Source organism: Mya arenaria, chromosome 15 (assembly GCF_026914265.1).
Source record: "Mya arenaria isolate MELC-2E11 chromosome 15, ASM2691426v1".
Classification (NCBI taxonomy): Eukaryota; Metazoa; Mollusca; class Bivalvia; order Myida; family Myidae; genus Mya; species Mya arenaria.
The window spans coordinates 16,469,072-16,494,235 of NC_069136.1; the positions used below are offsets into that span (position 1 = coordinate 16,469,072).

The window sequence follows — 25,164 nt, forward strand, 5'->3', positions numbered from 1 at the left end:
CCGCATCAACTTTCAAAGTGGTTGCTTCAACGTCAACAGAATCGACTTACCACGCTTCCTACATTTCAGTGTGACCTCGTCGAAAACCGGAAAGGGCGTTGAGCATACACATATCCCCAGAGTTATGTCGCATTCCATGTTGGTTATTGTACAGTCGGTATTATAAGTACAAACTGTTATGTTGGAATCGTGGACTGAAATATATTTAAAACAGCTTTGATCGACTGAAACAACAAAAGAGCGCTAGCGATTCCTTGCTGACATGTTAAGATGGCTCATTATGTCTTTATGCGAAGCGGGAAGTTGTTATTCAAAAGAATTACATAATTATTCAGTTTTATAGATACGAATCTGTAGGTATTGCTGTAAGTGAATTATTATTTCCGGTCAACAGTATGAAATGTTCATTCGTGCTATGACGTCAATAGAATTTCGAACTTTTATTTTTAGAATGCTTGCCATTAATGTGATCTGGTCCCGATTTATCGAAACTTCTTGAGTCCTTTATATCAGGATAAAGCTAATCTCACTAATGTTTTAGAATAAATTTGCGTAATATACACTTCTTTAAAAGTTTATTCAAGTACTATGAAGTATCTGATTAATTATCACAATTAAGCATTTTTCATTTATCAAAATTCAATTTAAGTATGCATTTAAACTCATTCAAATAAGAACAGCCAGGCAGAGGGAATTGGGGGCCAGGTAATGAGACAGTCATTTTCTTTATTGTTCAGATACATTTGTGATCACGTAAAACAGCATTTATATCATGGTCATTTTGGTTACATTCTGAACTGTGCTTGGAGTAAAATGACATCTCTCATATTCAATACAATTAAGATTCGCACTTAATCCACAAAGTAGTCGCCTTAGTACGAACACACCGAATATAATTTATGATTAATGATAACTATTAAGAATCATTGATACAATATTATCGGAATGCTCACTTAAAATTGGTGCCGTAACGAATTTATGTTATAAAGAAATTATTTTTGGCCTCAGCAACCTATTTTGATAGGAGGGTCAAATTATTTAAAAGATGCTTTTATTTCATTTACTTTTTAGGGTCATCTCGTGAAGATACAATGAATACATTCATGTTGAGCTTAACTCACGGTACATACATTTTGGTAAACTATCTACATGTCTGGCATAACGGTACATAAATTATTTGGTAAACTATCTACATGTCATGCATAACTGTACATACATTATTTGGTAAACTATCTACATGTCATGCATAACTGTACATACATTATTTGGTAAACTATCTACATGTCATGCATAACTGTACATACATTATTTGGTAAACTATCTACATGTCATGCATAACGGTACATAAATTATTTGGTAAACTATCTACATGTCTGGCAGAACGGTACATAAAGTATTTGGTAAACTACTTACATGTCTAGTATAACCGTTCATAAAGTATTTGGTAATCTATCCGCATGTCTAAATTATCAATATAAACACTCACATCTATCATCACGGCATTCATGTCCATCGAATATCATTCCATTCTCGCATGTACACAAGTAGATCTGCTGGTCGCAATGCATACCGGGAAGATTACACTCGCTGTTATTGGTACAGTGCACCCAACCTTAAAACAATAAAGGGATTACATAATCTGATTACAGAAGTGACTTTTCCTAGGAACAGCCCTGTCTGACCTCGACATTTAACAACCATTCATTTTAATACACGATTTGCAAATTTCAAGAATAGACAATCATTAGTTGACCGTGTGTGTATGCCACGTGATTAATTACATCATATATGCTACGTCGGAAGGCAACATTCGCCTCGAACGTACACTTAAATCAAAGATAACTTTTCTTTTAAAACACAATTTTAAAAGAAACAAAGGGCAGTCTATGCCGCTTAAGGGGCCCGCTTTAGTTTTATAACCGAACTCTCAGTCAATCTCGGGTAACATACCGAAGGCGGGGCCCCGTAAGCAGCGTAGACTGCGCTATGTTTTATTTAAAATGGTGAAGAAATAGTAGAGTTTTCTTTGTAAACATTTATGACACAATTTATCAAGTGGTATACACACTGTTGGAGCCTGAATTTCTCTTTTCGCGCACGCTTTATGCCAGTACACGTGTCATAAAGTGGTAAAGATTAAGGCTGTTATCTACTTAACATACCCGTTTTAAGAGGTTTCACATTTGAAAGCAATGACTACGATTTCCCGACCCTAAAACAATTACTGTTTGACTGTCAAGCAGTAAACTAATGCCGACTTATAAAAAAGAATTATGCTCAAAGTTTTAATCAGGTTGGTATTTTCTCAGTGTAGCGAGATAATGTTTTTAAAAATTACTCTTTCGCTGTTGACAGATAGTCGCCTTTGTCACAGGTATCTTGATTCTTGTCTGTATAACTTTATCACACAGTGTACTTGTTATACAATTTGCAAACATGTATTTATTTTGTTATTCTTACATTTATTGTCATAAACGTCGCCGGTCGGCTCACAGACGGATGGACAACTGTGGGTATTGCATATTGCACCTTCAGAATACGCCGAACAGTTCATTGTATAGTTGCAGATGTCCCCAGGACCTTACAAATGAAAATAAATAGTAATGAATAATCCTGTATCATCACACATATAACACCAATATCAAGCATTGAAATAAAAAATGCAATTGAATATTTATCTACATCGAATTGATATCATATAAAGTGAAATAAAACAATGCTATGATTTTATCTGGTTGATATTACATTGACATAAATATATCAATTTGACATTATAAACAAAATAGGTTTCAAGGCGTCTCTTATTAAAAAACCCACTAAACTAATGAACGTATATAGCTGTTGATGCTTACCACGTGGAAAACACATGAAAATTGATTGGTCAAATCTGTGTGTGGGAGGACAGACACACATCAATAGGTTCATATCACAATATGATTCCGGGATGTAGCATGTGCTGTCATCAGTGCAATATATGTCATTTGTACCTGGTTTAAAATAAGCTATGGTTTAAGCAAATCCATACTCATCAGTTTTAGTACACTCGTTGGCTCGATATCGGTTGGCTCGAATTTCCCGTCAGCTCGAATTGGATGTAAAGGGCCGATTTAGTTTTACTCATTATAAGAATTCTCGCTAAGCTCGATTTTCACGAGACTCGAATTATTTTGGCCGGTCCCTGGGATATCGAGCCAACGGGTTTCGACTGGAATGCAACAGTTACATCCGTGTTTTGTGGAACTGTTCATGAATAAGTATCTTTAAAATCTTGTGGCCAAATATCAATTAGCATTTGATTGATTGTATATAGTTTACAGTTGTAAGATTATAAGGATATTCCATGGCTGAGAGTATTACGTTCATCCCGATCCAAGCGTTAGGTGTCTAGCGGAAACAAGGTTTACCGAGTTTCGCAAAACACCATGCGAGAGCGTTCGGATGAACCTATCTTACACGAGCGGCTATGGCAGAAGCTTTTTCTCCCAACTCAGTTTAACAAAACAAAAACAAATGTTGTTGTTTTTGCCGGAACTATTTTGTACGTAGTAAAGTTAAAGCGAATGGATATTTGATATTGTGAAATGCGCGCAGTGATTCAGATTATGTTATTGCTAGTTTAATCGGTCTTTGAATAGTTCTGAGGATAGTGAAGCATTATTTTTAAAAGGTGCGTGAAACATCTTTATGGTGATATTTGAAGCGAGAAAAAGTTAATTAGCATTCTAAATATTGCCAGAAATAGTTTATACGATGCTACAGACGACATTCTTCAATAAGGGAGGTAATTACAATGTGATTACCATTAAAAAGAAGTTCCATACGGGTACTTATTTATCTTTGCGTGTAGGCAAGATAAGAATTTCTAGCATTGTTAAAATTTTGGATCTACTTATCTGAGTTGGGAGATAATGCATTGTTAAACACCAGAACAGCATTTCCTGTAAACTCAGAGATATATTCGTTTGGTATTTAACGATTTTCCAGAAATTGAAATTGCTGGAATGCGTTAGTTTGTTTAAGTTACCGTGTAAACAAAGGAATGGATGAAAAACCATTCTTTCATCAAATTCATGTGCTGTTTAAACACTTCAAAGCTGCGTTTGTCTTTGAACAAAGAAATGCAACAAAAACATGACACAGTGGTATAAAAGTTGGTCTTAAGAATACTTTTTAAATCGATCATAAAGCAGGTGCTTGTTAAAAATACCCAAAGCTTTCTTCTAGAAGCCGGTATTAATTCGAACTTCTTTGACAACTAAAACCAACTTACGGGCTAAGCAAAGTTACATATCGGACGAGCCTCGAACTACTTAAAACAATATCCTTTTTGCGGTTCCGACATGAATTTGTATTGTTATCGCAGTTTTAGTCATCTTTCCAATTAGATAGTATGCCTCCAAAAGTATCGAAAAGTATCCCCTGATGGATCAATGTATAAGCGTTGGTATTTTTTAACTTTCAATGTCACTTGTCAAGCTTGCCGTAAAACGTCTCGAGTTTAAGTAATAAAGTTTGATTTATTCCTAGGAAATGACTCCATATACAAATACGCGATCCGCTCGTTAACATTTATTGTTATTAATAATGAATCAGTAGTATGTAACTATGGCACTGTTCATTCGGAGGTCATAGGCCATTTTCCATCTAAAACAACCTCGGATGTAAATGGACGGTTTACAATGTCAGAAATCTAAACACTTTAACTTCGCTGCAAGTAGATCGCGTAGTAATTTCAGTTGGAAGTTAGACTTAATGACTTTACTCATAATGATTTATGCAATGATATACTTCAATCGCAACCAATTAAGAATTAGAATTACAACACACGTCAATATACTTCAATTAATTAAAACCATTATTTAAAGGTCTGCGAGCTTTTTCTACTGAGGTACCGGCATAAATACGAGGTTGTTTTAAATGGAAAATGGCCGAGGTGCTGTTATTTAGAGTATTGTAGACGCTTTTATAAGCACCAATAAGTGTTTACTAGTAGCAAATGAAAGAAAATATGCTTAGTATCTATTTGAAGTTTAATTGGGTCATTGGGTCAAAATGGCATTGTTGATAGAATTTAAACTTTGATTCCTCTTGCGTGTGTTTTGTTGATAAAATCCTTCATTCCTATTATGGCTGTTATTGGAATATTCTATTTGTATTAAAATATATTATTATGTTTCAGCACTAGCTATGTGTGTTTGGTACTGGGAGTCGGGATATTAACAGAGAACGTTGTTATACACTAGGTAGCAACCTTTTATGTAAGTTAATATTTATATTTATACATTTATCAGAAATTATATATTAACAAAAGTATGAACTATCTAAGGAGTGTTTGATACCGCGCAAAAAGGTTAGTGCCTCGTTAAATATGAGCTTATTCTTTTCGATATCACATTTAACAACAAAGACTTATAAGAGGCCGTATTTGTACGATTCGGTGACGTACACGGACAGAGCGAGTAGCGAGCTACTTTCATCATGACTGACTTTGTGCTATTCTCAATGTCTTTGAAATACTTACTTCTGTCTTCCGTGCAGTCTGTTCCATTGAACAGTCCAGATATGCAAACACATTCGCCATTGTTACAGGTCATTTCCCAGCTGCATTCATCGTTGGTCGAGCAAGGCATACCTGTAAGGAAGGCGTATTTAAAAAGGCGGATGTTTGTTGCTGAACTGTTCATTTAATGGCGCTAAACAACCAAAAATATACAACGTCACATACAGTGTGTATATACCACGTGATAAGATACGTCGTATAAGCTACATCGGCAGGCAGTATTTTGTTCAAAATGAAGACTTAAATCAAAGATAACTTTTCTTTTACTACACCATTTTAAATTAAACTTCGTTTTATTACCGAAGTTTGATAAGGTGATTAGTCTCAACAAACGCTTCGGCAAACCTGTTTGCAAAATATTGTATTGACAGTGCTCCGTCAGACGGCCGTATTTTGAAAAGGTTTGTCGAGGTGTTTTAGGAAACTAAACTCAAATCATATTCTGGTAAAAGACCGAAGGCGGAACTCCGCAAGTGGCGTAGACTGCGCTATGTTTCATTTAAATTTGTGAAGAAATAGTGAAGTTATCTTTGTTTAAAGTCCTTCTTCAAAGCAAAATGCCTTCCGACGTAGCATTTGTGACGCATTTTATCACGTGGTATACACACACTGACTTTATAATGCTTAAACTTTAACTGTTTGTTTAAACATATTTTTGAATCTTTAAAAAGGACGACGATGATTTGGATTTTATTTATCTGTAAAAATCTTGTTGAGGATGAATACCATTTTGTTATCAAATGCCCATTGTATAAGGCCATACGAGAAGTTTATATTAATATACACTGAAATATTATACTAGTCCTAGTCTTCCTAAGTGTTTTTTGCTATTTGCATCTGAAAATGAAACAATTATTAAGAACTTGTCCATGAACTTGTTTTATGCTGATAAAGTAACCTTTGTGATTGACAAATAGCAAGTATTGAAGTACACTTAGATGCAAATTTGGTCATTTTTTCTGATATATCTATTTTGCCGTATGTGTCAACAGTCTCGATGTTTATAATTGATTGTTTATATATGTGTATATGTGCTGGAGGCCTTCATGCAATAAATGTTTGAACCTTGAACCTTGGAATCAGTGTATTTATGTTTTGCGGGTGTTCCTTGATGATGTAAGAGTAAACATAAAGCTTTACTTTTGACTTACATGTTGCATAAGAACCCGATCCGTACTCTGGGTACATCTGAAAAGTTATTTGAAACAAACATGATTGTAAATGGCATTTAAGCTTAACGATATACAGATATATAAATTAACTATACTTAATGCAAGATTCCCTAACGACAACAGTAGATATAAGTACTGTCCCATTTTCATGTCGCCTCAGGAAGATGTATGACTCTCTTAAAAACCTGTTTAAAGCTGCATTCTCACAGATTGACCTATTTGAAAAAAAAAATCATTTTTTTTTTGTTGTCTCAGAATCTCAATGCCGTCAATTCAGTTTTTTTTAGATAACTCGTAATAGAACAGATCTCTTTTTTTTTTAATTTGAAAAAACAACATATTTTCATTTTTAGAAAGCGTAATTAGTAACGCCTTTAGCCAATAAACATCAATTTCTGAGCGTCAATATTAAAAAAAACGCGATCCAATCTTTAATCACGAAATTATTCGAGGCATTACCCAATTTCAATTTTAACTCAGTTTTCCAATAAAAGCATGGCACTTTTCAAAACAACTGGCTGTCCGGTCAGCGCTATCAAGGTAGTGCACTGGCTCCTCAACTAGTCGACCCGAGTTCGATTCCTGGCTTGGACGCATGTGAGTTTGGTTGGTGGTCACCAAGCTGGACAAGTGGGTTTTCTCCGGGTTCTCCGGTTTCCCCCACAGTACAATACTCTCGAGATAAATCGTGTTATATATTTTTTTTACTATTGTGAACACAAACGTTATATTAAAAACATATATTTCAAGAACAGATAAGCTTTCTTACGCATATGTTGTTATTGCAAATCATTCCGGGATCACCACACTCCTCGGGAGAGTTGCAGAATGTTCCTGATTAGAGGAAAAGGTCATGTTTATATTCAAGATACACATGCAGATCTACATTTTTAAAATAGATTACATAATTATTCTGGAATTTATAAAGCACACGTTGTTTATCAAACAATCATGTCCCCATTTATCGAAATTTCTTTAGTCCCTTATAACAGGATTATAACAGGATATATCAGGATTATAACAGGATATAACAGGATTATAAAAGGATTATAACAGGATATAACCGGATTATAACAGGATATAACAGGATGTAACAGGATATAACAGGATTATAACAGGATAACAACAGGATTATAACAGGATATAACAGGATTATAACAGGATATAACAGGATATAACAGGATTATAACATGATATAACTGGATATAACCGGATTATAACAGGATATAACAGGATATAACAGGATTATAACAGGATATAACAGGATATAACAGGATTATAACAGGATATAACCGGATTATAACAGGATATAACAGGATATAACAGGATTATAACAGGATATAACCGGATTATAACAGGATATAACAGGATATAACAGGATATAACAGGATATAACCGGATTATAACAGGATATAACAGGATATAACAGGATTATAACAGGATATAACAGGATTATAACAGGATACAACAGGATATAACAGGATATAACAGGATATAACCGGATTATAACAGGATATAACAGGATATAACAGGATTATAACAGGATATAACAGGATGCAACAGGATATAACAGGATATAACAGGATTAAGCTAAGGTGATTATTGTTTTTCTTTAATATGCATTATAATTATTTTTTTGTGCTTTGAGAAGTTCTAGAATTGTCTGTATGATAATAACGATACACCATTTTTCATTTATCAAAATCAATTTTAGGGATGTATTTTGGCTTATTGAAATAAGCTACGTAAGCATATTAAACTTAAGAATTTTCGAGAAATTTGGGCCGGTTGACTTATACTTATATAAGGATATTATTATGTAAACATCATTTAGCACGTGACTGGAGTATCCAATGGATTGTCTTAAAGTTCTTTGCCATAACTGTTTTGACCATTGGTCAAATTTTGTTATGTGAGAACAAAATATTTTAGAGTTTCAACAGCTGTCGCAAAAATCAAAATAGTTGAAACTGTTTATTGATATTACTGAAACAGGCGCAACAGTAGCAGCTTACACGACCATAGAATAACGTTCTTTAAGTAATAAAACATAATACCAATATATGTACAACGGCTTTATATTAATATCAAATTTTAGATGACAGTAAAGGCGGCTCTGTATTTTTGTAAATTACCTTACATTACTTTATAATTGACGAAATGTTTAAACAAACAGACAACGGGCTTTTCTCTGCAGTTTTCATTGTATTTCAAATAAATACAGATCACTCATCCATATACTTACCAGTTTGGTTTGATGTTTGATAATTCTGGAATGAAGATACAAGATTAACTTGCGTTGCAGCACACAAATAAAGGCAATTAGGATGAAAATTTTTATCACTTTTATTCAAAATCATTTCCGCCTAATTTAGATCTTTTTTCTTTAAAGTGTTCCTCTCAAACCTGATTTGTATAGCATTATTTGAAAATTTACGAACTACAATTACTGATGTACCTTTAACATCCGAGGTTTCTTTTCGATGGAAAATGACCAAGGTGTTTCAAATGGCGTTATCGAATAACACCAATGCTCCAAAATTATCAAAAAAGCTAATCTGATACTGGTAAAGATGCATTAAATACTTGATTCACAATTATTAAAAAACGTTATCTAAAAGAAATGAAATATTTCAAGAACAAAAAAGCTTTCTTACACAAGCGCCCATGTCGCAAACCATTCCGGAGGCGGGATATCCACAATCCTCGTCCGTAGCGCATCCTGTTCGGCGAAACATGTTTTCTTTGATACTTAATTATGTACATGTTTAGTATCAAAATAGCATACCTATTCTAAAATTGACCATTTGCACGTTGTCAATCAAATTCAGCTGATTAATACAAGGACTGTATTTCTTTAACACACAATAACACGAGGCTGCATTGTCCAACTGAATATATTATCTGAAAATTCTCTGCACAATTCGTTTTTTTATGACTGGTCAATAAATATCCTTCAGACAGTAGAACAAACTTTTTCAAAAAATCTAAAATTCACAGGAAAATCACATTATCGGTTTGAACTATCGCACGTAGGAATAATTCACTTTAGTTATTTTACTTGAACAATAACCTATGCTTCCAATAATATGCCTCATTGTTGTTAAGAACACCCTGTCATACGTCATAAAATAGGTAATAGTGATAGCAGTCTGCTGCAGCGTTAACCTTGCATACAAGAGGGCTTGTCTCTGCAGGGTTTTTTTTGTATTTTAAATCAATACATATCACGCATCCATATACAAACCAGGTTGTCCGGTTGATAGAGGAATCTGAAATGAAGATACAAGATTGACTAGCTTAACAGCACAATAGTAAAGGCTATTCAGATGAAAACTGTTATGCATATCATTTTCGTCTTGATAATATTTTTTTTCTTTAAAGTTGATCTCAAGCTCACATGCTTAAGAACACATAGCCCATGTTTCTTTAAATCTTAAGACCTTTTTAACAGGGTCAAGCTAATTAACTGTCTTTGATTAAATTTGTGTTACGTTCTTTTTTAAAGTTGTCCTACTTTCAAATGAAATTATTTTAAAGATAGTTCCAATAAGATGATTTTCGTTGATTTTAATGAAGGTAAAGTAAGATATTCGACTATGTTGAACCGTAATTTTCACACATGCGAATATTTGACACATGGATATGTTCGTACGAATTCCTTACACGTGTGTGACAAATTCGTACAAATATGTCACACATTTGTGAAAATTCAGTCACACTCGGAACTTCCATTTTCCATCGAAAACAACTATGGATGCATTTGGACGGATTACAATGTCAGAAATCTTTACATTTAACTACGCTGCATAAACTACTGATAGCTTAGTCATTTCAATTATTTATGCAATAATATATTCCTCTGGCAATCAAATTAAACTTAGAAAAACAACATATACATTAAAACATTACATTTGATTAATGTAATTATTCAACATTTTATCAAAATACTTGATGTACCGGCATACATCCGACGTTGCTTTCGGTGGAAAATGGCCGAGGTGTTCCGAATGGCGATATAAAATGCTCCTACGTAATAAACAAAGCTGATCTTATATTGGTAAAGATATTATTAGAAGGTATTAAACATCTTGTTTTACAATTGTGTTTACAAACATTATCTAAAAGAACTATTTCAAGAACAGATAAACTTTCTTACGCAGGCATTGGCTGAGCAACTCATTCCGGGATCTCCACAATCCGCGTCAGTAGTGCAAGCTGTTCAGAGAAACATTCCATACATGTTTACTGTATATATATATATATATATATATATATATATATATATATATATATATATATATATATATATATATACATTATGAACATAGCATATATTCTAAGATTGACCATTTGCACGTTGCCAATCTACTAATCAGTTGATTAATACAAGGACTGTATTTCTTAAACACCTAGCATGTGGCTGCATTATCCAATATATTTTTCTCAAACTTCTCCACGAAAATTGTGTTTTTGAATGGTCATTAATGATTCTTCTGACAGTAGAAGAGTTTACACAGTTTACACAGAATCACAGTATAGGTATGATTGAGACTGTTAATTTATAATAATGCAACAGTATGAGCTATCGCACCATGGAATAAATAACTTCAGTTTATAATACTTGAACGATTACCTATACTGGTAAAAACTGACTGGTGGTTTTCTAGAATACTCTGCCATACGTCATAAAATAAGTAACAGTAATAGCTGTTTGTTGATATACAAGCCAGAGTATTAAACCTTGCACGCTAGTGTTCTTGATCAGGCTGAGGAATCAGGTGACTTAGTCAACGGGGTTCCCACATGGGTCACCACGGATCAAAGCCGATGTTACCCAGTCTTTTATGGCGTTCTTTTTTTCGGTTGTTATTTTTTATTAAAATATATAGTCGGAACAAACAAGAAAACAAACAAGTAAGTGAATATAATTGATAAATTACTTTTTTGACAGAAAATACATGAATATATTTCTTAGCCTATAAAAGACAATGTTATGTTCTGCTTCTACACGTGTGAACTATTTTAGATTTGCTTGTATTTTAACGATGTAGCCATTGGCCAATAATTCGCAGGGCAAACACCGTTGTATGGTTCTTCAATATTCCGTCAAGTTGAAATGTTGGCCAAGGATCACTTCGTAAAATACAAGCAATTCTAAAACATTTCACACTTAGAAAGTCATGTAAATTCTCGCCCTATTTATGCTCGCACCAGACATCTTGCACGATACCTCTTAAAAATGATATTTAGGCTTTTACTTGTTTCTACGCAACAAATGATTATGCGTGATTCATTTAAGATTATAACTGGCATCAGAATCGAATTTAAATGATCGTTAATAGGGTAATTTGAATACCTTGACCGGAAACCCCGGATACCACCAGCAACATGCCACTGATCAGGGCAACCGCTAGTCTCATGTCTGTGGTGTTTGGTTAACTCCTGAAAAAAGATCAAACAAGATCTAACGTTAGTTAAAATAAGATTATAAAAGTTCTGTATAATTTATCACAATTGTGTCGCAACTATCCGATCATACAGTGATTTAAAGGATCGGGAAATGGTGCTGGTGTGTAAGCTTATTTATACTCGCACTCGGGCCTTGTCCATTCGGCGAATGCTCCTTTAAGATTGTTAGTCATTTTAGGTTGTTGGAGCAAAAAAGACAGACAGAATGTAACCCTGGTTAGAGCTACCCTGGTTCTTTAACGTGCACCAGTGTATAGCACTGTCACACGGGATGACCATTTAACGTCCCTCCAGGAAGACGACTAGTATGTTTAGTGATGCGACGTGGAATCGAACCTGCGATCCCTGGATTGATAGTCAAGTGTGTTACCACTAGTCCACGGATCCGCCACAATCGGGAAAAGTAACTGTGTTTGCTTTAAGTACTATAACCTAGGGGCCTCAACTGTATTTTTTTTTTGATATAGCAATTTCTAAAAACTGTTTGAAATTGAAGGGATGTGGGTATATGCTTTTGGAAAAACTATTTGCCAACCTATTTTTGGCGTTCGTTTCGTCGTGTGTTATTTGCTTGTTTGTTTTTAATTACATGATGGAAAACGCATCATTCATAAATATAATCCGAGGGGAAGCATGCTTCTGAACAACCCTCGCAAACCACCCTGCGCGTGGGTTGGGATGAACTTATCTTACAAGAGCGTCTATGGTAGATGCGTTTTCTCCAACCTCATTTAAACAAAATTAAGTAAAAATGTTTTGCATTTGCAGGACTCTTTTGTGCGTAGTGAAATTAAATGCGTATGGGTATGTGATGATTCGTGGTTGCCATGGATATGCGCGCAGTGATTCAGATTATGTTAATTGTCATATCGATCTTTAAATAGTGTAGAGGAGAGTGAAGCATTATTTCCTGAAAGGTGCGTGAACACTTTTTTATGGTGACATTTAAAGCGAGAAATAATTAATAAGCTTTCTAAATATTGCACCAACACAAGGTTTCTATGATGCTACAGACGACAGTCTTCAACAAGGAAGGTAATTACAATAAGGTGACCATTAAAAGGGAGTTTCATACGGGCGTTTTATGTTTGCCCGTGGGCAAGATAAGAATTTCTAGCATGGTTATTTTTTTGGATCTACTTAACTGAGGTGGGAGAAATTCTTATCTAGCTTTTGTACATGATATTATACCTTAATGATGTAGTACACAAAATTAAATCAACACTTAACCAGTACATCTTCCCGTATAAGTTGTGTTTTGTAACCTGTATATTATCTTAAAAACCGGGATCCGCTAAGTCCATCGATTTGAGCATTTGGTTTTCTCTATGGCAAACCTGGTTGGCGCGTGCGTGTTCGGCTAATGTCACCAAGTCGGAATGGTGCTACTGGGTATCCCGGTGTCTCCGACAGCACAATACAATGTGGTAAAATATTGTTTCACAATCATTGTAAATTGATTATGTTTAAACTAAACAACCCTCAAAGACGGGCCCAATTCTAAGACAACAAGCTGATAGTTTCCCCTTTGTCTACCTTTTGTTTTTATATTCAATACTCAAGTTCATGTTTGATTAAAATAAACACATAGCCCAGTTTTGGAAATAAGATATCAAAAATACAAATTCGGTAATGGCGAATCTCTCAGAAATTAAAATAATAAGTGAGGTACTTTCATCCATAAAATTAGTATTTTAAGGAGTTACACCATTTTTTTTTATTAAAAATGACTAGTCACTGTTTTCATCAAACTATCATGATAATTTTCTTCATTTATCATGAAAAAAATAAAACCGAAATCGCGAAATTAATATAATGTTCAGAGAGGCCGTTCTTTTGTTCGTTTTAATAATAACCAATCATTAAAAGACCGAGAGACCAATTCATTTAAAATTTATAATCACTTGAACATTATTTGCTATTTTAGGCAATTTACTACAATTACTGTCCGTAATTATTAGTTGTTAGCTCAAACGAGTCCTCGTTTCTACCACAATCAATGCACAAAATTGAATTGATTATTGCTATAATTATAAGTACATGAACATAACGATGTGATTAAATATTTACTGCTACACTTATGATACAGGCATTTTTAACATAACAGACATTCTGCATTGGAGCGCTGAATATTGAATATTTTAACCAGAGAAAATTCGAAGGCTTTCAATTCCAAATCTTTAAAAATAATATTTCATTGTTCATATATGTGTTAATATATTTGTTGATCTACACACAAAACACCAACCACCTACAGTTCTATCGATTCTCTAGTAAGTTTTCCAGTTCGACCAACAAATGGAGTTCTACCAACTCTACTAGTTATCGAGTTCGACCAACACTACTAGTGATCGAGTTCGACCAACTCTACTAGTAATCGAGTTCGACCAACACTACTAGTAATCGAGTTCGACCAATCTACTAGTTATCGAGTTCGACCAACACTACTAGTAATCGAGTTCGACCAACTCTACTAGTAATCGAGTTCTACCAATCTACTAGTTATCGTGTTCGACCAGCACTACTAGTAATCGAGTTCTACCAACACTACTAGTAATTGAGTTCTACCAACGCTACTAGAAATCGAATTCTACCAACACTACTAGTTATCGAGTTCGACCAGCACTACAAGTAATCAAGTTCTACCAACTGTACTAGTAATCGAGTTCCACCAACTCTACTAGTAATCGAGTTCCACCAACTCTACAAGTAATCGAGTTCCACCAACTCTACTAGTAATCGAGTTCCACCAACTCTACAAGTAATCGAGTTCCACCAACTCTACAAGTAATCGAGTTCCACCAACACTACCAGAGATCGAGCTCACCCCACACTACTAGAAATCGAACTCAACTAACCTACTAGTAATCCAGTTCTACCAACACTACTTCTAATCAAGTTCTACCAACACTAATAGAAATCGAGTTCTACCAACACTACCAGTAATTGGGGTCGACCAACACTACTAGAAATCGAGCTCAACCAACTCTACTAGTAATCGATTTCGACCAACACTACTAGTAATCGAGTTCGACCAACTCTACTAGTAATCGAGTTCGACCAACACTACTAGTAATCGAGTTCACCAACTCTACTAGTAATCGAGTTCGACCAACTCTACTAGTAATCGAGTTCGACCAACTCTACTAGTAATCGAGTTCGACCAACTCTACTAGTAATCGAGTTCGACCAACTCTACTAGTAATCGAGTTCGACCAACTCTACTAGTAATCGAGTTCGACCAACTCTACTAGTAATCGAGTTCGACCAACACTACTAGTGATCGAGTTCGACCAACTCTACTAGTAATCAAGTTCGACCAACACTACTAGTGATCGAGTTCGACCAACTCTACTAGTAATCAAGTTCGACCAACACTACTAGTGATCGAGTTCGACCAACTCTACTAGTAATCAAGTACGAACAACACTACAAGTAATCGAGTTCGACCAACTCTACTAGTAATCGAGTTCGACCAACTCTACTAGTAATCGAGTTCGACCAACTCTACTAGTAATCGAGTTCGACCAACTCTACAAGTAATCGAGCTCGACCAACTCTACTAGTAATCAAGTTCGACCAATTCTACAAGTAATCGAGTTCCACCAACTCTACAAGTAATCGAGTTCCACCAACTCTACTAGTAATCGAGTTCCACCAACTCTACAAGTAATCGAGTTCCACCAACTCTACTAGTAATCGAGTTCGACCAACTCTACAAGTAATCGAGTTCGACCAACTCTACTAGTAATCGAGTTCGACCAACTCTACTAGTAATCAAGTTCGACCAACTCTACAAGTAATCGAGTTCGACCAACTCTACTAGTAATCAAGTTCGACCAACACTACAAATAATCGAGTACGACCAACTCTTCAACACTTCTAGTTATCGAGTTCCACCAACTCTACAAGTAATCGAGTTCCACCAACTCTACAAGAAATCGAGTTCCACCAACTATTCTAGTAATCGAGTTCCACCTTTTCTACAAGTAATCGAGTTCCACCAACTCTACCATTTATCGAGTTCGAACAATCATACCTGTAATCGAGTTCAACACATTCTACAAGTAATCGAGTTCGGCCAGCTGTACAAGTATTTACCTGGGACCAAATATACTTATCGTTTTACAACCAACGTTATTAAATAATGGCATATCAATAGGGGGAAAATATAACAAAAGATATATTAGAATATTCATTTATCTTTGTATTTGCACAATTCGGTCAAATAGAGCCGATTACAATGCGGTTTGGGGGAGTATTAATGTATACACAGACTGTTAAAAGGTACTCCATTAAATATATCTCCCTACACAATTTAAGATGACAGCCGAAGATAATTGAAGTAATCGATATTCAATTTCGCTAATGCCGACAATTCTGCCTATCTACAAAGCACCCCCCGATATCAAAATTAGGACAACAAAAATAAATGTCGATATAGATATTGAAAAAATATATATGATTTTTTTTTAAAACACTTATGTACTTAGGTATGTTCGATTTAAATAACAACCGAACTCAATAATAGTATTAATAACCATGATTGCAGACAAGCAAAGGTCTTATATAAATAATAAATTATTATTTAATTGCATTAAATTGGCATATCTTAATAAATCGTGACATTGATAGACCATTATCTTTTCTCATTTGGAAATCACACTAATTAAATTAAACGGTTCCAATTTCATAATAGCGGACAGTTCAATATCCAGGGCTTCGCTAAAAACGGTAATAATGTGACGTTATTTAAACAGCTGATCTATACCATAATCACTCGATAGCATGTCCTTGAACAATACCATTTCATTCATATTGTGTATTCAAGTCGACCATATATTTAAAGGATATCATTTCAATTGTTAAAGATGATCTCAAATTGCATTTAAATGATTGAGTACGACAAGCGAGATACGGAGTAGTATATAATCAATCAGGTTCGAACAAACGCATATAATTAATCAAAACAATGGCCTACAAATATATACAGTCAAAACTCGCTATGTCGAACTCTGTTATCTCGATGTTCTGGTTTAATCGAACTTTTTTTCGACTGTGTTGGATTCAGTAAGTCATGGTTTGCATTCCGGTTGTATCGAATCTTCGTTATCTCGAAGTATTTCCCGAGGTCCAAATGACTTCGACATGGCTAGTTTGGCCTGTATTTTTGTTAAATATATTCTTGTTAATGTATCTAGTTTACAATTAATATATGAATTATGGATGCCCTCTGGCCCTGTATTATCTTGTTATCATTAAAAGGTTTTGTGAATGATAATAATATTTTAAAGTTATACAGTTAGAAATATAAAACAGTACCATTTTCAGCCTTTTAAGATCAAGACCCCCCCCCCTCACACACGCACACACCATCAATACTACAATTACTATATTAATAACGTTTTAAATGTATTTTACCTTGTTTAATCAGTATTCGATGCCCGTTCAAATAATACCAAAATAATATGGGGTCAGCAGACATCAAGGTTTTACACAATGTTATAAATGATTCGATGATTTTGCAAGATTATTAATTCATTTGATACCTTGCTATCATTGCACAATACATTAAATACAGTCCGTTAAGTATCAGAAGAATAAAGACTATATCTGGAATGTTTGATAATAGATATACAAAAGCTATTATGATGATGTCAGTCTTACATTCTTTAAATTGGTGAATAAGTCCTATACGATTGACGTCTTTATTTTAAGTCATGTTTAAATACATAACGAGTTACATTCGAAACTCGTTATGTCGAACTTTGTTATCTTGATGACCTGGTTTATTCGAACTTTTTTCGAGTATGTTAGCAAAAGTTGGCCATGTTTTGTATTCCGGTTTTATCGAATTTTTGTTATCTCGAAATATATACCGAAAACCCGGGTCGTCTCGGCAAAGCGAGTTTTGACTGTACTTAGTTCATTTGATGCAACGCAGTAACATAACCATATATTTTCTGCAAGTATATACGTATATCCTTTAAATTTATAGAGGTCTACAAACTATTATGTAAACTACCCACTAAGTGGACCTTTCACTATTTATATCTACCGCTTCACCTGATTAAAATTAATAACGGCTGACTGCTGATATACTGAAAAAACATGTTTGTCAATTTTGAAATATATTGCCTTCTTATTGGACAACACACATGTGATGACCACTAAATAAGCAACGAAAGCTATTCTCATGATGTTATTTTGTGATTCGTTACCAGGATAAGCCATCTTAATCCGTTTTCAATTATGATTTCATTCCACGTTTATTTCGGAAACGTTATAATGTTAATAGCCCTTTTGACGTCATCGTCTTTACCTTTGCAAAGCTTTCTTACCAGTAAAATGTCATACCTGTGATCTGTAGTTACAGTACCTTTTACAAATAAAGAGAAACGTTCTTAACTATAAATGTTTTATTTTCAATTAGATCATTCTCGTTCACCAAGAGTGATGACGCTATGAGTACCACAGCGCATTCGGAACTCCTCGGCCATTTACATCAGTTGAAGTTGTTCGTATTTTTTTTATTTATATCATTAATTAAATATATTGTTATAGAGTTGTATTTATAAATCTAAGTTTAAATTGATTGCCAGTGAAGTGTAGTATTGCAATCATAATTAAGATCCCCAAGAGTTAAGTCGTAAAGATTAACTGCTAAATAAAATTACTACGCGATCTACTTGCAGCGGCATATCGTACCACTTTTAAAGTATGTAAATCGTCCAATTACATTCGAGGTTATTCACGATAAAATTGGCAGAGGAGTTCCGAATTCCGACCATAGCGTAGATTTGTCATTATCAAACCTCTGATGAATGAGTATGTATTATATAAGCACAACTAAAAATAGCGCACCTAAGCAAACAACGGTGTCATTATCTATGACAATTTTGGCCCAATTTATGTCGTTGATGTTTTGATTCTGTTTTGGAGACGTCCTTTGTTCCGACAGACCTTTAAACATTGTTCACAATGGCGGTAATAACCATTCTGTTAACTAATCACGGTTATTGCGTTATATTACTCCGCTTTACAATTTGAATGAATATAGTCGACGGAAGGTCATGTAATTTTATACAAATATGCGATCGCGATAATAATGCTTTGATTTAGCCGTCACAATTTGCCTTGTTATGACGTAGGAGTGAGGCAACCGTGGGTAACAGGGTACGATAAACAGATCGGAAGATTTATTCAATAGCTTTAAAACGTACTATGCCTCCTGGAGAGAGCTAACATTCATAACAATTATTCTATATATTTGTACCTATAATAGTTAATTAATGCCGCTGTCAACTCTTCAAATATTATTTTTGACTATTTATAGTACATTCTTCTAATTCGGTTTATATATCTATCAAACTTATACGTGGACGTTATGATGGGTTTCAATTGTCGAGTCCCCTTTTATAAAGACGTTTTGATTATCAATGGTTGCGATAATCCCGCGTCATAATTACAGATGATAAGCGTTCAATGAATTTAGCTTTCTATTGTGTAATGAAAATACCAAATCGGCTTGTCAAATGGTTTGATAGAACAGGAATATTGTGCGAAGATGAGATTGAAACATGAGCATGATAAACACTTATGGCATTCTTGGCCGGTATAAAAATCGTATTTAATTAAGTCATTTTGAAATTGAGTCTTGGCCTCCGAAAAAATTGCGTTCTCAACGATCTGCATTCAGTCGAAACCCGTTAGCTCGAATTCGTGGATGGTGACAGTGCATTTTGTCAACCTGAAGTCAATACTGTCGACCGAGGCAAAACAATGTTATAAGGGCAATGTGAGGTATACTAGGATATTTCAATGAAAAAAATGTTTTATGCATATCTGAAATAAAAGAAAAAGCTAAGGTCAATGATGAGGTCAGAAGATGGAACGACGGTCAAACCTCGCTATGCCGAAGTCGTTGGGACCTTGGATAATATTTCGAGATAACGAAAATTCGATATAACCGTAACAAAAACATGTCTTACCCAACACATTCGAAAAAAGGAATGGAATTAAACAGAACATCGAGATAACGGAGTTCGACATAGCGAGGCTCGAATGTAAGAAATTGACTGTACACAACTTCCTCTAGCCAAACTACAAATTTTGTATAATACTAATAACTCTAATAAAACAGACGCAAAAAGTGTATCAAACACGGAGTTGCAACATGATTTTGAAATAGGCCAAAGACAAAGGTTTGGTTGTCTGGTTGGCGCACTCGCTTCTCACCTAGTCACCTAGGCGACCCGGGTTCGATTCCCGGCTTCGGCGCATGTGAGTTTAGTTTGTGGTTACCAAGCCGGACAAGTGGATTTTCTTCGAGTTCTACGGTTTCCCCCACAATACAAGACCACACTCTAATGTAAAATCGTGCCAACGAGAATGATAAATATATTGTTTTTATAGCTGTTTTCACAATCATTGTAATATAAATATATTTAAACTTAAAATATACCACGGGGCCGCATTGCGACACACACACACAATGCAGACAAACAACAACATAGCTACGTGTTGTGGTTTCTAGCAATGCGAATTTTTGCAGTACATCGAATAGATAAAAGAACGACCTGGGGCAATTCACGAAACATCTTCAACTTAACGATCAAATCATTTTTGTTTACACATATTATTTAAAACTCCCTCTGCTTCACACGGACACAATGCAAAAAAAAATATTTTCTTTGTTTTCGTGCATTATTATGTTGAACTGAGTTGAAAAAACCCCATATATCTTGTGTATAATAAAACATATCATCATTTACAATTTTATTTTATTTTAATTAATAGCTACGTGGCCACATACTCCTGAGTAGAAAGCGCGATCATATCGATAATATATTTTGTATCTGCAAACACATTTCAATCAAGCTATATTGTTTGTTCCGTTTTAAAATTTTATCTAATGCATTTACTATTTTGACTATGTTTAACTTGATTGTTTGGGTGCGTATTTGTATGCTTACTTCAGCATAAAAAAGAAAACCATTAAAGAAATAGATTGCAAATTATATATAAGATACTTAATGTACAGATCATTTTTGAATGCAACAGATTTTGAATGAAGAGTCACTGTTAAAGCAAATTATATAGAAATGAAATCGCAATCTAGCAAATAAATGAACATATTCATAAAACAATTGTAGATGAAGCTTGCAGCCTGAATATATCAAGATCTCCCTTAAATCATAATGCATCGAAACAAATGTATAATCTACACTAGTTTGTAAATCGGAGTAAAATGCAAAATTTTATACGTACTTTTTTTCCAAATATTTTCCTCCAAAGTAACACGAATATTGCCGTCCAGCGGCACTTATGATTGTGAAATATTAGCGACGGTATTTTGACATTTAAATGTTTGACAATCAATCGCGTGTTCAATAGGTATCATGTTACGCGCGTCATTATTTAGTGTATTTCAAAATGAGCGGGTTATAATGCCATTTTACAAAAGAATAAGTATCTCGGCCAAATATTGGTAATTAACCTTTTTTTGGTATAAAACAAGTGGCATTTTTTGATCATTGAAAGAGGCAAATGAGCAAGCAAAAGATTGTTGATTACTTTAGGAATGAAATAAACCATTATGATAGTTATATTTAACATACACATAGGCACATTGACAATTTTGCAGTTTGTTTGACTAAACTTATAGAAAAGAACAAAGAAAGAAATAGACTAAACTTACAGATCATTTTTGTGACCTATCGCCATGCATATACTTATATGATTACAATGCATTATTGCCTATAATTAATGGTCGTCTTTTATCTCATGACAATAATTGTTATTTTTGGTTCATAATTTCAATGAATAAGCCAACGTTCCACAATGGGACAGGTGTGTGCAATATTTGCCGTTTACCAAATGTCGTAACCATCTAACGAAGTGGGCCGTCGATTGAGCCACTGCTATCCTTTATAATATCGCCTTTGGCTAACCAGGAATCGTTCTCAAAACCCTTACGTTTGGCACACCATACACATCACTGTAAACCTATTTGTACCTTGATTCAATCAAACAGGGTTATAAGTACTGCGTTTTGATCCGGGAGGTTGTATTCGACTCGAGTGGATTTTGCAGATTCGGATTTCACGAGTCGCAAGCCGAGTGAAATCAAAATCTGCAAAAATCCACGAGAGTCGAATACGCCATTCCGGATCAAAACGCAGTACTAACAACCCTTTTAATATATACATTTTTCATAATAAATGTCATTTTCACGACACACTATTTTGTTTTATGACGTCATTTTAACATCGCGCAACGATACTTGTTATGACGTGACGTCACAATAGTGGAATAAGGCTTTATTGCACTGTAGTGGAAAACGGACACACTGTATTGCGTGTGGATTTAAGATGGGTATATAATAAATTCTTTATCACACTACTAGTGTATTACTTGTTTGTCTTAACGCTCGTTTTTGTCGACGATGCAATTATTCCGGAAAAGGGCCAAAAGTGTAGCTGTAGGTTGCAAACAAGTGCAAATGATTTGAAAAGTGTCTGCTTCGAAATTTATCGATACTTTTCCTTTATTTGACACTCTGTGAAATTCCTTCATGATGCGTTCGTTTGTTAGGTAACACCACAAAAGTGTGGAGTTGGTTTACTGTAAATGGCAATGGAGAAAACGACGAAACTATTCTCTGTAACCTTCTGGCTCAAAAAGTGAGATTCCATGACAGCTCTAAGCAAAATCTGGTGGTTATGGCACCTCCACGCAACACGCTGGTGGTTATGGCAACTCCACGCAACACTCCGGTTGATATGGCACCTCCACGCAAAAATGCGGTTGATATGGCACCTCCAAGCAACACGCTGGTGGTTATGGCACCTCCACGCAAAACTCCGGTTGGTATGGCTCCTCCACGCAAAACTCCGGTTGGTATGGCTCCTCCACGCAAAACTCCGGTTGGTATGGCTCCTCCACGCAAAACTCCGGTTGGTATGGCAACTCCACGCAAAACTCCAGAAGGTAAGGTAGCTCAACGCAAAAATCTAGTTGGTATGGCAGCTCAACGCAAAACTCTAGTTGGTATGGCAGCTCCACGCAACACGCTGGTGGTTATGGCAACTCCACGCAAAACTCCGGTTGATATGGCACCTCCATACAAAACTCCGATTGGTATGGCACCTCCACGCGAAACTCCGGTTTGTATGGTAGCTCCACGCAAAGCGCCGGTTGATATGACCGCTCAACGCAAAACTCCAGTTGGTTTGGCAGCTCCACGCAAAACTCCAGTTGGTTTAGCAGCTCCACGCAAAGCTCCAGTTGATATGGCAGCTCCACGCAAAACTCCGGTTGATATGGCAGCTCCACGCCAAGGTCCGGTTGATATGGCAGATCCACGCAAAGCTCCAATTGATACGGCAGGTCCACGCAAAATGTTCCGGTTGGTATGACAGCTCAACGCAAAACTCCGGTTTATATGCCAACTCCACGCAATGCTCCGGTTGGTATGGCAGCTCCACGCAAAACTCCTGTTGATATTGCAGCTCCAAGCAAAACTCATGTTGACATGACAGATTCACGCAAAACTCCAGTTGGTATGGCAGATCCACGCAAAACTCCAGTTGGTATGGCTGCTCAACACAAAACTCCACGTTGGTATGGCAGTTCCATTCAAAACTCCAGTTGATATGGCAGCTCCACGCAAAACTCCGGTTGATATGGCAGCTCCACGCCAAGGTCCGGTTGATATGGCAGATCCACGCAAAGCTCCAATTGATACGGCAGCCCCAAACAAAACTCCGGTAGATATGGCACCTACACGCAAAACTCCAGTTGGTATTGCAACTCCACGCAAAACTCCGGTTAATATGGCATGGTATGGTTACTCCACGCAAAACTTCAGTTGGTATGGTAGCTCCACACAAAACTCCAGTTGGTATGGTAGCTCCACGCAAAACTCTAGATGGTATGGTTACTCCACGCAAAACTCCAGTTGGTATGGCAGCTCCACGCAAAACTCAAGCTGGTATGGTAGCTCCACGCAAAACTCTAGTTGGTATGGCAGCTCCACGCAAAAATTCGGTTGATATGGCAGCTCCACACTAAAATTCGGTTGATATGGCAGCTTCACGCAAAACTTCAGTTCGTTTGGCACCTCTACGCAAAACTCCGGTTTGTATGGCAGCTCCACGCAAAGCTTTGGAACTAGGCAAAAAAATGGTCGAGTAGCTAAATATAAAAGTCACATCTAATTTCTGTGTAGTTGATTATTCGAATCCCTAACTGGCAACTAGCAGGTTGTTAAATGTTCGAATAAAAACTTACCTGCATGCAGTTGAATATTCGAATCTGCAAACAGCTACCAACTTCCTCCAAACTTTACCGTCATTAAGATAGTCTTAGAATACCGACCCAGGCCTAGGATGTTGATGTAGTAAAGTGATTAAGGCCGAAGTTGAGGGAGTATTTTATATATCACTATTACGTACTAATTTTGCACTAACAAATGTTCGGCTTTGATTTGCATGAAAAAGAAGATGTATATTTCTTTTGAATATAATCAACCGAAATGCAAATAAATTCGAGCCTTTCAAGTGTATAATTGTACTTTAAGTAAATACTTGCATTTAAACCCGTTTATTATGAATGCGTTTTTCATGATACACCAATTACATGAAGGATGCCCTCTTACTCCAAATAAATATCGAAAACAATTGTTCTTATGAAGGATACCCAGTTTATTAAAGCTGCAGAAAACACGATATTTCTACCTTACGAGACGATCACAGCAAATGTGTTTAGCTATTAAATACACATTTACAATCGTGTTATCAGTAATTATTATTTTACATAAATGCATTATTAAGTAAGTAGTTAAAGGCTTATCACTCAAAATGTACTGTTTGTTATACATGTGTATGTTTTGATTTTAAATAAGAGTACCACTTTAAAGCTGCACTCTAACAGATTGAACGTTCGGAAAACTTTTAT

General features: G+C 35.4%; 2 protein-coding genes across 3 annotated transcripts in view; one reads left to right on the top strand and one right to left on the bottom strand.

Moving 5' to 3' along the window:
• Positions 1 to 21,562, bottom strand: part of LOC128219685 (uncharacterized) — a 120,879-nt gene extending 99,317 nt beyond the window's left edge. For both annotated transcript variants that reach the window (XM_052927595.1, XM_052927594.1), the window contains exons 1-13: positions 21,475 to 21,562; positions 12,092 to 12,177; positions 10,892 to 10,950; positions 9,980 to 10,004; positions 9,390 to 9,454; positions 8,978 to 9,002; positions 7,502 to 7,566; positions 6,712 to 6,748; positions 5,522 to 5,632; positions 2,853 to 2,987; positions 2,461 to 2,580; positions 1,487 to 1,612; positions 51 to 194 (exon numbers count right to left, since the gene is read on the bottom strand). In XM_052927595.1, the coding sequence (XP_052783555.1) occupies positions 51 to 194; positions 1,487 to 1,612; positions 2,461 to 2,580; positions 2,853 to 2,987; positions 5,522 to 5,632; positions 6,712 to 6,748; positions 7,502 to 7,566; positions 8,978 to 9,002; positions 9,390 to 9,454; positions 9,980 to 10,004; positions 10,892 to 10,950; positions 12,092 to 12,155 (976 nt within the window). In that variant the 5' untranslated portion in view covers positions 12,156 to 12,177; positions 21,475 to 21,562. The remainder of the gene's footprint in view (positions 1 to 50; positions 195 to 1,486; positions 1,613 to 2,460; positions 2,581 to 2,852; positions 2,988 to 5,521; positions 5,633 to 6,711; positions 6,749 to 7,501; positions 7,567 to 8,977; positions 9,003 to 9,389; positions 9,455 to 9,979; positions 10,005 to 10,891; positions 10,951 to 12,091; positions 12,178 to 21,474) is intronic.
• A 1,366-nt stretch (positions 21,563 to 22,928) lies between these two features.
• On the top strand, positions 22,929 to 24,260 carry LOC128219152 (MAGE-like protein 2). Its single transcript, XM_052926972.1, has 2 exons — positions 22,929 to 23,618; positions 23,748 to 24,260. The coding sequence occupies exons 1-2, from the start codon at positions 22,929 to 22,931 to the stop codon at positions 24,258 to 24,260; spliced, it is 1,203 nt and encodes a 400-aa protein (XP_052782932.1).
• The last annotated feature ends 904 nt before the right edge of the window (positions 24,261 to 25,164 follow it).

Bases quoted from the DNA above. Each gene is read 5' to 3' on its own strand.
- LOC128219152 (XM_052926972.1), top strand. From the start codon at position 22,929: ATGGCACCTCCACGCAACACGCTGGTGGTTATGGCAACTCCACGCAAC. The intron at 23,619-23,747 runs GTATGACAGCTC...TTGACATGACAG, and splicing joins CACGCAAAATGTTCCGGTTG to ATTCACGCAAAACTCCAGTT.